The sequence below is a fragment of the Canis aureus genome, chromosome 5 (assembly GCF_053574225.1).
Source record: "Canis aureus isolate CA01 chromosome 5, VMU_Caureus_v.1.0, whole genome shotgun sequence".
Taxonomy (NCBI): domain Eukaryota; kingdom Metazoa; phylum Chordata; class Mammalia; order Carnivora; family Canidae; genus Canis; species Canis aureus.
The window spans coordinates 30,708,915-30,726,433 of NC_135615.1; the positions used below are offsets into that span (position 1 = coordinate 30,708,915).

The following is a 17,519-nucleotide window of genomic DNA, read 5'->3' on the forward strand; positions in this document are numbered from 1 at the left end:
TAAAAAAAGATTTTATTTATTTCTTTATTGCTTTATTTGAGAAAGAGACAGCAAGCATGAATGGTGGGGAGGCAGAGGGAGAGAGGGAGAAGCAGACTCTGTGCTAAGCAGGGGGCCCAATACGGGGCTCGATCCCAGGACTCTGGGATCATGACCTGAGCCGAAGGCAGATGCGTAACTGGGTGAGCCACTCAGGTGCCCCCCAAATCTAATCTTAATATGCCAGATCAGACTTAGCTGTAGACGCACTTCCAAATCAAAATTGGGGAGGATCCACCGTTTTGCATGCCTTGCACATTAGCCCGCCAAAACCTCATGGGTGCCAGTAGAAAACATTACATTCCTACTTCAGAGGCCAAGGATTTTCTTATGTACATGGCCCAGCAGGCAGCAGGAGCATTGGCATATTTGTGTCAATTCCTTCATCTCCATGTCACATAGGGGCAATGAATGGGGGTTGGCCTCCAAGATGCCTGTACGTGCAGAAGGCTGCTTCCTAACAGAAGAAGCCTGAGTTCAAGAAACTGGAGTCTTTTTCTTTTTAAGATTAATTGATTTTAGAGAGACAGAGAGAGTATGAGTTTGAATTTGGGTGGGGTAGAGAGAGAGAGAGAGTCTCAAGCAGACTCCATGCTGAGTGCAGAGCCTGATGATGGGCTCAATCCCAGAACCCTGAGCTCATGATCTGAGCTGAAATCAAGAGTCACTGAGGCACACCAAGAAACTGGAGTCTCTTACAACCAGCTGACCATGTCTGCCTTTTTGCTCCAGAGGGAGGCACTGTCTCCACCTTCCAAAGCTACATGAACATCTTTGAAAAGACATTCCCAAGAGAGGGACTTGTCAGTGCCTCTGCTGACATGGGGTGCAGACACACGAGGGACCTGTGCAGAATTGTTCCCCAACGATCCCAACGATGATCGCTCTGGTACGGAAGCATTGCACAATTCCAAGGTCTTAGCTGATCTTCTATCCCAATTTCCTTAGCACTGTCCTGATGTTAAGTAAATTGAAAGTAAATTGAAATTGTGAAGGAAATTTGAAATCTTAGATGCTAATATCTTGGCACAATGTGCCCTACATCCTAGGAGAGCCTTACTTTACACTTAAAGCCTGATTTTTTGTGTCCCTTTATCCAATGTGGCTTTCCCCTGCCCCTGACTGCTCCTTCCTGCCCAGGCACAGTCATCCTGCCGTTGTTGGCCGCACTGCTGAGGCACACCTTCCCTGGAGCACAGCTTCCTAACTGTGGCTGTGTACTGGGATTGCCCCGGAACTCTAGCCATTGGGGGAGCAGTCTGGGAATTAGGGCTGGGAATTAGGATGGTGATTCTTAGGAAGCCAAAGCTGAGAACAAATGCTGAAGGGGGGATGCAGAGGCCAGAATGAGGTTTCATCCTAGTTAGTGAGGTAGTTAGTTGACTACAAACAGGAAGATATGGCTGAGTGCTGGCTGCATTTCAGTTTGGGAAATTCCCAAACCCCTTTAACCCAAGGTGCATCTGGTTCACCAACGGATGAGAATAATCAAACGGTCCCTCCCAGCCTTGCGTTTGTGCATCAAACACCTGGTGAGATGAAACTGTGCGGCCAAAATCTCAGACGTGGGAGTGTAATCTCTGACGCGGGGTGACATGGCCATGTGCACTTGGGTGGGGATGTTCTGGGGGAGCTCTATCTGTGCAGTCCCTGGAGTGCTGGCAGCCCAGGGGGCGTGAGGAACGTGTGAGCTAGGGGATTAAGGGGCAGGAGGACGTCTCCCAGCCTAGCCGGCTGGGAGAGCACAGGTGAGCAGCCCCACACAGCACAGCCAGACAGCCAAAGGTGCTGGGGTCACAGAGGCACTTTGCTTACTCCTTTGTTCCAGGCTTCCTAGGTACGGTACCAATCACAATGGAAGACCCATCCTTCATGGAAAGAGAATAGTGAAGTTGTTTCACCATGCTTCCCAGTTTGGGGGCAGCCATCTGCCAGGGAGGGTGAGGACCTGGACACAAGGCAGGCTACCATCCTCTAGATCAGAGCAAAACCAGGACCCTCTCTTCGATCCAGTCAGCCTGAATCTCAGGCTTCCCCTTATTTCCAAAGTGGCATGCATACATGGAAAAAATAAACTAAAATCACAACCCAGATGTCTTGGGCAAATATAGTTATGCTCAGTTTTTGAGAGCACACTCTCACAGCATCTTGTGTGCCTTCTCTAGTAAACCAGCCCAGGTCTGCTCAAATCCATGGGATCTTCAACTTACAGGCACCATAATAGCTGTAGATCCCCTAGCATTCTCAAAAGTCCCATGGCCATTCCAGATGGATGAATAGTTAAGGGATTTTCCCAAAGAGCCATAGAGGAATGTGCTGAGGGGGAGGGCTGGCCCAGCGTGGACTCACCAGAGCAAGTGTTAAGTCCACTCTCTTCTGGAGCTGAGCAGAGACACTATTCTAAATATTTGTTTTCCATATCTTGCACTTTCCTGCAGAGCCAACTTTCACTTCCAAGTCAGACACCAAAGTGGCCACAAAGCCAACTATTGTGCCAGGCTCCAGGCCGATGCCGTCAAAGCCTCCTGCTACAGGAACCACAGGGCTGATCAGTAATGAACCCTCCTCCCAAGCCCCATCTCAGACAACAGCAAAGGCCTTGGAACACACTCCCTCTGCCTCCCAGGAGACGCCAGGTTAGCACTGGCTTCGCATACTTTAGGAGAGGTCAGCCGCCCTTGTGCTGCTTCTGAGGTGCAGGTGGAGACCTCAAGGGAGCTGACTGCATAGCATCATACCATCCGATCCAAAGTCCAGACAACTCAGTAACCCTCAGTCTCCTGCTCTGCTCTCTTTTTTTTTTTTTTTTTTTTTTTTTTTATTTATGATAGTCACAGAGAGAGAGAGAGAAAGGCAGAGACACAGGCAGAGGGAGAAGCAGGCTCCATGCACCGGGAGCCTGACGTGGGATTCGATCCCGGGTCTCCAGGATCGCGCCCTGGGCCAAAGGCAGGCGCTAAACCACTGCGCCACCCAGGGATCCCTCTGCTCTGCTCTCTAACCTCTGTGCTCTGCCCTGGTTCAGTCCAGATGGAAAAGAAAGTCCATCTCCTGGATGTGACAAGGCTCACCGTATTGACCTGCATGGCAGAGGCTTTGCCAGTCTGAATAATATCTGCCTCCTCCTGATATGGGAGGACAGTGGAAGCCTTCTGCAGTCTGGATTCACACTCTGTGGGATGGAAAAGCTCTGGGTAAATCTATATCTTCCGTCAAGGCATATCTGATTCTCTGTGGGGTGTTTTTCTCGACCACAACACCACTGACTGTATTTCCCACGCTGTGTCTTTGATCCCCATAACTTATTTACTCCATCACCGGAAACCTGGACCTCCCACTCCCCTTCCCCTATTTTGCCCATCCCTCACACTCATCCCCTCTGGCAGCCATCAGTTTGTTCTCTGGATTCATGGGTCTGTTTCTGCTTTTGTCTGTTTGTTCATTTGTTCTGTTTCTTAAATACTACATCTAAGTGAAATCATATGGTGTTTGTCTTTCTCTGTTTGACTTATTTCACTCATTTTCTATATCCATCCATTGTTATCTCAAATGGAAAGGTTTCATTCTTTTTTATGGCTAATATTGTGTATATGTATATATACACACTATATATATATATGCAATATATGTACAATATACAACATTGTGTATATATAATATATAAATATATATAATATGTAAACATATATTATATATAAATATTAAATATATTACATACAATTATATATAATATATATACACAATATTATAGTGTGTGTGTATATATATATTGTGTGTATATATAGTGTGTATATATATACACACAATATATATATACACACACACTATAATATTGTGTATATATTATATATAATAGTATATAATACATATTTAATATATATTAAATATATAATAAATATATTATATATATAATAAATATATAAATATATATGTGTGTGTATATATATAGTGTGTGTGTGTATATACACACACACACACACACCACATCTTCTTTATCCATTCGTTTATTGATGGACACTTGGGCTGCTTCCATATCTTGCCTACTACAAATAATGCTGCAATAAACACAGGTGTGCATATATTTTTTTCCAATTAGTGTTTTTGTTTTCTTTGGGTAAATGCCCAGCAGTAGAATTACTGGATCATAGAGATATTTCCATTTTTAACTTTTTGAGGAACCTCCATACTGTTTTCCAGAGTGGCTGCACCAGTTTGCTTCCCACCAGCAGTGCATGAGGGTTCCCTTTACTACACATCCCCCCTAACACTTGTTATTTCTTGTTTTTTTTTTGATTCTAGCCATTCTCACAAGTGTAAGGTAATATCTCATTGTGGTTTTACATTTGCACTTCCCTGATGATAAGGGATGTTGAGAATCCTTTTATGTGTCTGTTGGCCATCAGTATGTCTTCTTTGGAGAAATGTCTATTCAGGTCCTCTGCCCATTTTTAATTGGATTATTCGCATGTGTGTGCTTGTGTTTGTATGTGTGTGTTTGTGCGGAGTTGTAAAGGTTCTTTATACATTTTGGATATTAACCCCTTATCAGAGATGTCACTTGCAAATCTCTCCTCCCCTTAAGTAGGTTGCCTTTTTGTTTTGTTGATGGTTTCCTTAGCTATGCAAACAGGGCATATTTGATTCTTAAGCATGGCCTAGCATCTAAATAAACTATCCTTATTCTTTGCTAAAGGGAGGTTGGTTTTGCCAGCCATGAATCTCTCAAAGCTTTAAGATGGGACCCAAACTGTCCAAAACTCCTCCTGCTTAATGAGAAATAAGTGCCCTTAGGACTCCAGGAATAACTGAGCTGCAATCTCTTCTCTGCAGGTACATATTCATACAATTCCGGAGCTGTGACTGGTAAGTCTTTTCTTTTTGTCTTGTCCTAACAGTGTTTATGCCCATAAGACTAATGTCTCAGGGCATGGGATAGTTCTGGCTTATGCTGTGCTGCCCCAGTATGGCCTCTAGCAGCATCCCCTTTTCACTCTCAAAAGTGATTCAGCTTAGATAATAAGTTATAGGATCACCCTACTTATGGATTCTAACAGAACTATTTATCTCAATATTGGTAGCTCCTTACTGTTAGGCTACTGATGTGGGAACCAGAGAGCTGACGCATCACAAAAGAGCCTCCTTCCCCTAAGTAGGGCTAGCCTTGCATCCAGGACTTACCAGAAACCCACACGTGCGTACTGCTGTTATTATTACAATGATGTTGTTATTCTGCCATAAACCGCATTCATCTTTCACAGGGTGTTAGCATGATGCATCTTACATGAGGACTGCTCAAATTTCTCAGTATAAAAGGTTTCTGTTTTATGGAAGACACACATAACTTTAAGGCTAGGAGAGAAAGTGAATGACCCAGTGAGTGTGAAGAGGAGAGTGGAAAAGCGATTGCACGATTTACAGAAAAAGAGGAAGGATGGGGAGGAAAGTGGAAGAAAAGAGACAGAAGGCAGAGAGAAATGCAATCCTAAGAAAGAATCAGACTTTTGTCTGACAAGTTTTCAATAAGCCAAAAAAAAAAAAAAAAAAAAAAAAAAAAAACCACTATAATTTTGTACAGACAAAAGTTATTTCTATTTTCTATGTATTAGTTTTCCTACTGGAGAATAACTCATATTTTTGTGGCTATATTTTATCTGCACCAAGTATCATATAGGAGCACCTGGATTGCTCAGTCGGTTAGGCATCCAACTGTTGATGTCAGCTCAGGTTGTGATCTCAGGGTCATGAAATTGAGCCCCGCATCATCCCGCATCACCCTGCATCACCTCGCATCACCCACGTTCGGCCTGCACTCAGTGGGGAATCTGCTTCTCTCCCTCGCCCTCTGCTCCTCCCTCTGCTCCCACTCACTCTTCCTCTGTCTCTTTAAAATAAATAAATCAATTAATTAATTAATTCAAAAAATCTTTTTTAAAAACAGTGTCATCTAGAGAAAAAAAAAATAGCAAAACAAGTGAGGGGTACCTGGGTGGCTCAGTCAGTTAAGCATCTGACTCTTTCAGCTCAGGTCATGATCTCAGGGTAATGGGATCCAGCCCCAAGTTAGGCTCTGTACTGAACCTGGAGCCTGCTGGAGAGTCTCTCCCTCTCCCTCCGCATGGCATGGCACCCCCTACCCTGCTCACGCTCTCTCTTTAAAAAAAAAAAAAAAAAGGCCATCCAAGTGGCTTCGGTCATTTCAGCAGTCAGTTGATCAGAGTAGTTTTTAAAATGATTAAAATGTATATGCAAAGGCAAGACATTTTAAAAAGCCCCCCTGGAGAATATTTTCATGGAAAAACGATGGGATTTCATGACAAGGATGCTGAAACAAAAATATGTTTATCACTTTAGAGGCAACCAGTAAGTAAAGTAGCCAAACTAACTTTTCTCTTTATGTCACATGCTACATTAACCTTTCTAAAAAGCTTTTTTATTCATTTTTTTTTGAATTGGTAATATTTGTACAGGGTTTAAAAATGACAAATTACAAAAAGATATAGAGAGAAAAGCCCCATCTCACATTGAAAATCCCCTTGCAGGAAGAATGCAACTCCTGCTACCAGATTTATGTATATCTACAGCCTTTCAGAGTCAACCTATAAATAGCTTCACGGAGGAAACCTGATGCTAGATCAGTATTTTATTCTATTTTACACCTTGCTGATTTTCACCTAGTGGTAGATCTCAGGAATCCTCCATATCAATATATAAAAAACCACTTCCTTCTTTAAAACAGCTATGAAATATCCTAGCAAATGGATTTGTCACAATTTATGTAGCCAACCCCCTATTTGGACATGTGACTGTTTACATTCCTTGGCTATGTTACAAACAGTAATTAATTGGAAAACCTTCTAACCTTTGCTATATGCAAGTATATCTGTAGGATAAATCCTACACATAAAATTTGGGGGGGGGGCATCTTTTCGGGTTTTTTAAAGACTTTATTTACCTATTCATGAGAGACACAGAGAGCGAGAGGCAGAGACACAGACAGGGGGAGAAGCAGGGTCCCCTCAGGGAGCCCAATGCAGGATTCAATCCTAGGACTCTGGGATCATGGCCTGAGCCAAAGGCAGACACCCACCACTGAGCCACCCAGGTGCCCCTGGGGGGTATGTTTCCCATGTAGATTTTCAAACAACTACTTTATTATGGGATATCATCTTATATTTTTTCCAGTTCATGACTTTCATTAGATTGAAATATCAGAAACTTTCTCCCACATTCTGAAGTATAATGTAATAAGCACTAACACCTGCAATAGGCAAAGATAGCTCTGTGCAAGAAATTGTGGAAATACAGAGATTAAAAAAACAAAAGCAAAAGCTTTAAATATTTCCGGCTTCAAAATAAACATGTTAGCACTAACAAGACAGATCAAGTAATTGTCAGCATAGAAATAAAAATAAGTTCTATTTCATTCAATGTTATTTAAGTTCTATCAGCTAAGAAGGTGTAAACTGACATTAAAATCATGCTAATTTTCTAAAAACACTTATTGATGATGCCTGCCAGGTATGTAGTACATAATCCAAGCCACCTGAGACCCAAGAGGATGTCCCTGTCAGGTACAAATGGCAGAGACACCTGCTGGCTCCTTGGGCATTGGTAGATGTTGTCATTTCTGTGTGAATAAGCAACCAGTTGACTATGTTTGTAAGCAAATATAAATGCTTCACCATAGTAGTCGTTCAGGAAATGCTGATTAACTTAATATTTTCATCAGCCCATTGATAATTACCAATATCATAATTTTTAAAATAAGTTACATAAATGATTATCACAGCTTTTTAAAGTGTTTTTTTTCTTTTTAGTTCAACAGAAAATGGTAAATGGTAGATGCTCAATAAATAGTAAATGGGTGAGCAAATGATATATGAACTTGAGGACTTTAGGAAGTATGGTTCATCATTTCATTGTCTTAAATATCTACAGGCTCATTTGGCAGCCTTTTTTAAAAGATACTATTTATTTATTTGAGAGAGAGAGAGCACAAGCTGGGGGGAGGTGAAGAGAGAGGGAGAGAATCTCAAGCAGACTCCCCTCTGAGCACAGAGCCCCATACAGGGCTCAATCTCACAAGCCTGAGATCACGACCTGAGCTGAAACCAAGAGTCAGATGCTTAACCGACTGAGCCATGAGGTGCCCCTGGGAAGCCTTTTAATCAATAATTTCAATTATTCCAATATCCAATATCTGATCTTTGATTAGGCTATTCTCAAGAACTTCCTGATTATAACTGAAAAGGCCAGAATGTCATCTATGACAGTGTTTGCACTCCCATGTTTATTTAATACACTAGGAGGGAAGAGTTAATTTTTCAAACTGTGTTATGCATCTCATCTTTCATATCTGAAATAAATATGCTGCTGCTGCTATACTCAGCCTTTAATAGGAGCTAGCTCTATATTATATCATTCATCCGTTTATTCAATATAAATTGAGTTCTAACTCTACACCAGATTGGTCCTAAGTTGCAACAAAATGCAGATTTCTTGTTGAGAAGTAAATGGCACATCACAAGTACCTCAATTTATGGACTGTAACTGGTTTAATTCAACCAATTAAGTATTTATTGAGTGCCTACTCTAAACCCAACACCTACTACGTGCTTAGTACAGTAAGAGACAGAAGAGAAACACTGCCCAGGAACAATGGATGGATATTCTTACTTTAAAACTTCCTTCATCAGTTGCAGGGACATCGGCACTCAGAAACAGCACTCCCTGGATGACCTAGTTTGCAAGTACTGCTAAGGAATGGTGACCTCCCATGTTCTCAGAGGACCTTTTCATCATCCACACTGAAAAGTGGCCACTGGCTGCCTTGGCCACCTTCTTCACTTTAGCCCCAACATGCTTTGTGGGGTTTAAGTCAAGGTGTGGAGCTACTGGCCTTTCTCAGCCTCCTGAGCAATAATCCAGTTTTTCTCCCTCCTCCCCCAGACTCTAGTCCTCCTCTGTTCTCCTCCGGCTCGCCAAACCTCACTCTCTTGCTTTTTCTCCAACCCATGCATCTTGTAGGAAACACAAAAGGCAACTGATATGTTTACCTATCATATTAGTGATTTTGGTTTCTATTTCTTTACTCAATTTGCCTGGAGATAACTGAGGAAGAGGTCAAGGGCATGAGTTTGACACTGGATTCTAAGTGCTCGGTCACATCACTGGATCAAAAGCCCTCCTCTCCCTGGAGTTGGGAGTCAACAGGCTTATCATACGGAAGAAGCAGGAAGAGGCATTGTGAAAGTAGAACTACAGTTGACATCAACTGGCCTTTTCCAATAAATCCCTCCATGGACAGTAAATGCATGCCTAGCTGATTAGTCAATGTGAAGAAATAGTTTACCCCAGCGTACACCATCTCTGCTTAGAAAGTATTTCTGGTATTCAATCATAATGATGATTAATGTTAAGTCTGAAAACTCAAAACATTTTCCACTAATTTGCTATGCTTCCTGTTATTTCCTGTGGGACTTTTCTATTCTTATTTATATTTACTGAAGCACAAGTAGATTTGCTTTCACAACTTCATTGTTTCTTCTGACGACAGCACCATTTCAGAAATATCAGGGGAAAAGTGAAGTTTTTATAAAAGAAAATAAAGATTATCCACAATCCCCCCCACCCCCCATTACTTAAGACTTTGGTATCTATTCTTCAAGGCTGTCCTATGGATATAGGCACACACATGGCTTACGAGACACTATTTTTTGGTTCATTTTTACCCCAGACAGTTTTTTTCCACTTAAGATATTGGGGACAGGGACATCCTTCCATGTTAATAGATTCATTTCATAATTTTCACAAGTTGAATGATATTCCCACGCATGGGTGGACTACAGTTTATTTAGTTAATTTTCTATTAATAAGAGATTGAGGTTAACACTCAAAAAATTGCTTTAAATAATACTTTAGTGAATACTCCTGAATCTATTTGCCCACTTTCTTAAATCAATTCCTAGAAGTGGGACTAAAGAGAGTCAATGGGTATGGTCTTCTCTAAAGCTTTTGTTATATGTTGCCACTTGTCCTTGAGAAAACCTGAACCATTTTACTCCTACCTGGTGGAGAATCTGAGTGTTTCCCCACATCCTTGTCTTTCTGTTTTCCAACAGAGTTATATTTTGAAAGGCCAAGGTGGGAGATTTATCCTGTACACAAGGCCGTATGCTGGTTGTACAGACATAGGTCCAGAAAGCTTAACATCTAGATGTGACTCACAGTCCCCAGTCAGACCCCTGGCTTCACACCCCAGATGTTCAGGGCTGAGATCTTTCATGTAGGGCAGGTGGGTGTTTTTTGCAGGGCAATTTCACAATATTAAGGCAAATTGGCCAACTCTGCCTGGGGCTTATTACTGATGCAAGTGTTTTTATTTTTTTTAAGATTTCATTTATTTGAGAAAAAGAGAAAGCAAGAGACAGAACATGAGTGGAGGGGGAGGGGCCAATGGAGAAGGAGGAGCAGGCTCCTTGATGAGCAGGGAACCCCACACGGGACTCAATCCGACCCCAAAACCCTGAGATCATGACCTGAGCTGAAGGCAGATGCTTCACCGACTGAACCACCCTGGCACCCTAATGCAAGTGTTCTTAAAATAGTTAGGTTTACCGGGCCCTCGGGCTAAGCCCTCTTGCTTCCACATGGAGATCCCTCTCTTTCTATCCTGTCTAATAAATCTCAAATGCCCTAGGACCGCTGACCTCCTACCTGCAAGTGCTGCCATCACTCCAGGCTGTTCCTTTCAATTCAGCCCAAACAGGATGGTTCCCTTCTCCTAAGCCATCACCTGACTCTCCTCCTATCTGTAACACCTCTCTTACAGCGCCTCCTCTTTCTCCTCACCACTCTTTCTCCACCATAAAAAGTTGTCAATAAAAAAACAACGATCGGGTCACATGGGTGGCTCAGTTGGTTAAGCATCCGACTCTTTTTTTAAGATTTTATTTATTTGAGAGAAAGACAGAGAGAGCACGCACACAGGAGGTGGGGGTAGAGGGAGAGGAAGGGGATCTCCAGCTGACTCCCCACTGAGCCAGAAGCCCAACACGGAGTCCATCCCACCACCCTGAGATCATGACATGAGTCAAATGAACTGGTGGTATTGGTGGGGAAAGACTGTACTTTTTGCCCCAAAGGAGAGTAGATCGGACTGCATGGACCTCAAGAAATGTTAATAACAGTAAGCTCACTGGGAAGGCATCTGGATCTCTCTGCAGGAATGTAAATTGGGAAGAACTCTCAGGTTCTTAGAAATGCTACCACGACTTTCCTCATGACAGCTTAGTTCTGTTCTCTTGCAGCGGCGATCTTCACACCTGTCACTGTGCTCTGTGTAGTGTGTGTGGTATTTCTTCTGGTATGTTACAAAAAAATGAGGTGAGTAGCGCCAAGAGACTCCGAGATTCTTACTGGCTGAGATTCTTGCTTCCCTCTGAGAAAAGAGCTGCATCACAATGATTGTGGGCCTTCCCACCTTCCTGGCTATTGAGGCAGGCTCTCATGCTCACCCACAGGCCCATCTCGGCCAAAAGGAGAGCCAGCCTTGGGCGGCCCTTCGCAGGACACCAGTCAGTTGCACAGCAGCCAGGACCTAACTGGTAACAAAGGTTTACCAGAAGGAAAGAAAAGAATGAACAGTTTTCTTTCCTTTTCAGAAGCAAAGAATGTATCCGGTAACCAATCTGATAGATATGCAATTGCTACAATATGAGCATGAATATATTTTCTTGAATGCACTCATGAAATATAGGCACACTTTATTTATGTGCTTATTCATGTCAGCCTGACTTTTGTATTTCTAATAACTGAAATTCTGTATTTCAGCATTTGTGACAAAAGCTTGCTGAAATTTCAGTTTTTATTATTATTCTAATCTTGAGGCATTTTTATCATTAAAACCTCAAATGGCAAATCCACCTTCATTTCACACATCTATCAGTTAGAAACCAGTAACCAGCATTCCATATTGATATGGCTGTTCTGGATCCTTCCTCAATGTTATACAATGAACAGTGGAAATCAGATTTGTTGAAACTAAACTTTTAGTTGCTAGTAATAAAGAATTCTTTTCTAAATATATCAGTATCCGAGTTATGCCACCCTTTAAGCCTCACTTTGGCAAAATGAATGTTCCGTGAAATGCTACTGTGAGGCCAAAATGAAAAAGTCATCTAAAAATTCACATTAGGGATGACTGAGTGGCTCAGCAATTGAGCGTCTGCCTTTGGCTCAGGGTGTGATCCTGGAGTCCCGGGATCAAGTCCCACATCAGGCTCCCTGTTGAGGAGCCTGCTTCTCCCTCTGCCTGTATCTCTGCCTCTCTCTCTCTCTCCGTGTCTCTCAGAATAAATAAATAAAATCTTTTAAAAATAAAAATTAAAAATTAAATAAAAATTAAAAATTAAATAAAAATTTACATCAATCTTTGAAAGTTATTAATGCCATCCCAACCAAAAGAAATGCTATAAACCTGAGAGATCATTTAGAAATGAAGGTTAATGTATTATTACTCAAAAAACTGTCAAAACAGTCCCCCAAATGCTGAAATGTTGGCAAAATCAAAAATGACTTTTAAAAGGATTTTCAAAGTGTTTACAACTAAGTTTCTACACGAAATGTTGTATTTGGAGTTACATTCTTAAGAGATTATAATGATTGTACTCATTGGCTTAAAAAATGTACACACTTTTTTTTAAGAATAACACATTAAAAATAGGATCTAATAAGAATTTGTAAATTTGGTATATATAGCCAATAAACTTGCTGGTAAGATGAAAATATCAATATTCACTGACTATAGTAAAGAAATATTGATAAATTGGGGCGCCTGGGTGGCTCTGTGGTCGAGCATCTGCTTTTGGCTCAGGTTATGATCCCGGGGCCCTGGGATCAAGTCCCACATTGGGCTCCCTGCAGGGATCCTGCTTCTCCCTCTGCCTATGTCTCTGCCTCTCCCTCTGTGTCTCTCATAAATAAATAAATAAAATCTTTAAAAAAGAAACATTGATAAATTATATCTTTAAGAATTGGTAAGCCTGAAAAGCATTACTACTTGGTACATTCTGTGAAGCAATTCTTTGCTGTATACTTATTTTTTTTACAAATGGGTTATTAGGTAGATTTGTCATTCAACAAATTGGCTTTCAGCAGATTATCTTCAGTACATTGGCCTAGAGCCCTGATTTACAGTTTAGCACTCACTCCAAGGAGCTCAAAGTGCTTATGTACAGGATAATTGAAGTGGGGATGATATACAATATCCTATTAGTTTCAGGTGTGCATTATATGAATTCAGCATTTTTATGCATTATGAGATGATCCCCATAAGTCTAATTACTGTCTGACAATCAAATGAAGTTACTACAATATGATTGACTGTATTCCCTGTGCCGTACATCACATCCCTGTGACTTATTTATCTTGCAACTAGAAGACTGTACCTCTTAATCCCCTTCCCCTATCTCACCTGCCCCTCAGCCCCTACCCTCTAGCAACCATGTTTGTTCTCTGTATATACAAGTCTGTTTTATTTTTGTTTTTTATATTCCGCAAATGAGTGAAATTGTATAGTATTTGTCTTTCTCTGTCTTATTTCACTTAGCATAATACCCTCTGAGTCCATTCACGCTGTCACAAAAGACAAGATCTCCATTATTTTGGTGGAGAAATACTCCATTGTGTATAGACACACCACATCCTTTTTATTCATTCATCTGTAGATGGACACTTAGTTGCTTCCATATCTTGGTGGGTGTAGATAACACCACAGTGGACATGGGGTGCAGATATCACTTTGAATTGGTGGTTTGCTTTCTTTGGATTCAAAGTGTTACTTTGAAATGTCCTAAAGACTTGCCTCTCCTCAAGAGGTAGATGCTATAATCCGTGGAGGAAACTGCTGACCCAGACACTGCTGACCCAGGCCCTAAAAACATAAGTCCTTCAATGACGGGGAAACATGTGGAATTAACATGTTCTGCTTCTCCCCACTCTTCATTACTCAGGAATCGATTCATATATGTTTCTTGAAACACGTACCAAGTACCAAGAACTGTCTGAAAAGGTTGATGAAGGTGACATCATTTTTGCCAAGATGATCACATGTGGCTTAGCTGGGCTCCTGGGTACTCTCTCCCTTTTGTTCCTGCCCTTGGAACTACTGCTTCTTAGCAGAGGATTAGAGAAGATGGGGTAAGCTGCTCCAGCAGTAGCACTGGGGAATCTTAGGAGGCTGAGGGGGTTAAAACACCAAAGTCAGATTGAAATGCCAGGTTGAATGGATGTAAGCTAGGTTTACTCCATCTGAGTGTTCATTGGGAATGACCTGTTCACTCAGGGAGACCCTCTCCTCCTTTCAAAACCTGTGAATGATCTGCTTTACAGGCAAACTTCGCAGACACCCCAGGTTGAAATGGAAAGCATGGAAGAGGTGCCAATGACGAGGGGAGCCAATGGCAAAGAAGACACTGCAGAAAACTACCCGCACAACCTAGAAGACTCCAGGGGGGACCTGAGGGCAGCAGAGGCTGAAGCGAAGGCGCCAACCCTGCCATAGCCAGAGAGGACCTGAAAACAACTCAAGGTGGTGGGTGCCAGGAAAGAGCCAGTCAGGAAGACAAATGCCTTGGCTTCATTTTATCGACGGCGCCCACTCAAGACACCTCCTGTATTTATAGGCTCTTCAGTCTCATGTTGGATGGTTGGGACCTGTCCTGCTCGGCCCTGCCTGGCCTCCGGTATAGGGCTGGCGTCCCCCGAATCCCAGCAGTTGAAGCCTTCCTGAGAGTGGTCGAAGGCCTCGGCCTTCCTTTCATGTCACTGTGACATTTATTCAGGATAGCTTAGCAGCTTGACTATTCCACCCCTCATCCTGACCTGCAGTTTACAGAGGAGGCTATAAGACAATCATGAGGCTCTAAGATAATTATGAGTCTCCTCCTGGCTTAGGAGATGTCTACAAGGATGACAACAGCGTTGCAGTTCCAAAACACTCGCTGTCCCTCTAGTTAGGTGTTCTGCATGCACTGAAAGGGAGCAAAGAGGTATTATGCTCCATTAATCCACTTGATTTAAGTATTCAGAAAGAAGGAAACTGAACTCAGTGATATTTTCCATATATATGCACTTCTATTTATACTCCTTGTCTATTATAGCTACATATTTTATATAACGTTATTTTGAAATTGTGTCTTATATAAACAAAATGTCTATTTTCAATACAAAAAAAAAATGCACTGAAAGAATCGCTGAGGAGATGTAATGGGCCTCAAATAAAGAAGAGGAGAAAGAACGGGAATGCAGAATCCCAAATGGTTGAGCTTGGCTTTTCTTTCTAAAAGGAGGAGGGGGGTGGGGAAACTTGCCTAAAGCTGGATCAGATCACAGTTTTAGAGAATCTCTAATAAGATTTCCATGTGAGAAGCAAAAAGTGGCAGGTTATGACCCAAGTGGGCCTGGCCCATACACTGTCTTGTTCCCTACATTGTTCTCTTTTTCTATTTTTTTTGTTCTCTTTTTTTAATAACACTTATTTATAAATTCAGGGGCCTAATCCGACTCTCTCATTTTATAGATGAGAAATATGAGGTCTATAGAAGTTGACTTGCCCAAGGTCACATGGCTTGATTAATGCCAGGTTGGGCAACATTTAGGAAGGGTCATGGGGCAGGAGAGGACCAGTCCCAACCAGAAACCAGCCATTGACTGCCTCACACATGGCCAGGTGCAGTCAGGCAGCCATCACAAGCATCTGGAAAGTGGGGCACGGGCTCAGCAACCATCCACATGCCACCAGCAGCTGCCAAAGGGCCTTTCCTTACTAACTTCTTCATGTCATCGATTTAGATGGTTTCATCAAGAGCGAAGGAACGGTGGGAATTTCCAATGGCTGGTGTTGCGATTTTAGAGCTGTGCCATTTTCATTCCCTATAATTCTCTTTCCCAACAAGAGGAAACTCATTGCTCACACATGAGCGGAGACATTGTATTCTCTGGCCTTAAGTACTTGATTTTCCTGAACCTATCTGAGTATTTAAATGTTTTGCTTCTCTCCTCAGCTGTTTACCCTACATTTCTAGAGCTTACCATTAACTGGATCCATTTTGTTCTTTTAAGCAGTTTGAAAGAGTCTGATCCTTGTTATTTCAAAAACCAATTTGACAGAAGACACAACTTGGCACCAAAAAAACTGGTAGCTGTTCAGTAGAACCAGAATTCTGAAAGGTTTCTAATGAGTGTAAAAAGGCCATTAGGCTACTTTATAGATTTGCAGTTCCATTTTACTGTCACCTTTGGAAAACTAACATGATGAACTCTGGGGCCCCATTTCGGAGCTGTAGAATCACCTGGCTCAGGTCCACCACAGAGTAAGTATGTGATGCATTGGGCAGGCACCAACCACATTCAAGCTGAGGAAATTACATGATCAAAGTTAGGTCTAGGAAAAGTAGATCTAGACAGGGAAGCCAGCAGGGTGGACTGATGTCTGGAAGGACCAAGACCGGTGGGTTCGGGGTGGATAAATGAATCAAGTACTTTTTTAATAGAAGTAAAGAGGTAAAAAGTAATTCTCTTACTAGGTATACAGTCCTTAGCGACGCGTCTAAGTAACCTGTATGATGCCAAGTCATGCCACAGCCCCAGGATTCACCCACTGAGCAGTGATGAACATCTTGAAATTAAGAACTATTTTCACCTTTGAATTTTCAGGGACTGATGCAGTGCCCTGAAGGTGATTAAGGGACTCTAAATAAATAAAAGATTCTTAACCAAAGTACAGCACATTTTTCTGACGTAGGATAGCCTGTTCTCAGGCCTGGCCATAAAGAAGGTGATGTTTGGGGGCCACTCAGCCACTTGTCTTTCTGCATCTGGTTTCCCCATCCTGCCTTGACAGTTCCAAGCATTGCCTCGAGTTCTATCCTCATTTTACACAAAAATAGTACCTGACTGATTCCCAGACGGCTTGGCTTGAGAGGACACATGGGACCTGGAAGTGAAGGAGGAGTATGAGGAGAGCAAAGGCAACCTACAGTGGAAGGGCAGATGTGAGCTCTACGGGAAACTAAGTATTACATAGGGGTGTGAGGCACACTTCTTCCACTGCATCAGGGCCCCTTCCGAGTCCCTCCTGCCTCCCCCCTACCAGCAGGTTGCATGCCACTGTTCTCAGGACTCACCACTTTCCCCTAGCCTACCCAAAAGTCCTGATTCCTTCAACCTGCTACTTGCTCTAGTTATCCGTTGACGGAAAACCAACCATGGAAAACAGCAGCTTTAAACTACCACTGTTTATTATCTTTGGGGGCCAACAGGCTCAGCCAGGTGGCTGTGCTTTATGTGGCATCAACTAGATGCACTCACTCAGTGGCACTGAGTGTGGCTGAGCTGAGCCAGAAGGTCTAAGAAGGCTTCGTGGGCTCATCGGATGCTTTAGCACTCCTCTGAGCTAGCTTGGGCTTCCTGGCAGCATG

General features: G+C 42.3%; 1 protein-coding gene across 2 annotated transcripts in view; it reads left to right on the plus strand.

The window, feature by feature from the left end:
• The window catches only part of IL15RA (interleukin 15 receptor subunit alpha), a 51,945-nt gene extending 36,588 nt beyond the window's left edge, over positions 1-15,357 (plus strand). For both annotated transcript variants that reach the window (XM_077897305.1, XM_077897304.1), the window contains 4 exons: positions 2,478-2,675; positions 4,870-4,902; positions 11,349-11,424; positions 14,431-15,357. In XM_077897305.1, the coding sequence (XP_077753431.1) occupies positions 2,478-2,675; positions 4,870-4,902; positions 11,349-11,424; positions 14,431-14,602 (479 nt within the window). In that variant the 3' untranslated portion in view covers positions 14,603-15,357. The remainder of the gene's footprint in view (positions 1-2,477; positions 2,676-4,869; positions 4,903-11,348; positions 11,425-14,430) is intronic.
• Positions 15,358-17,519: the final 2,162 nt, after the last annotated feature.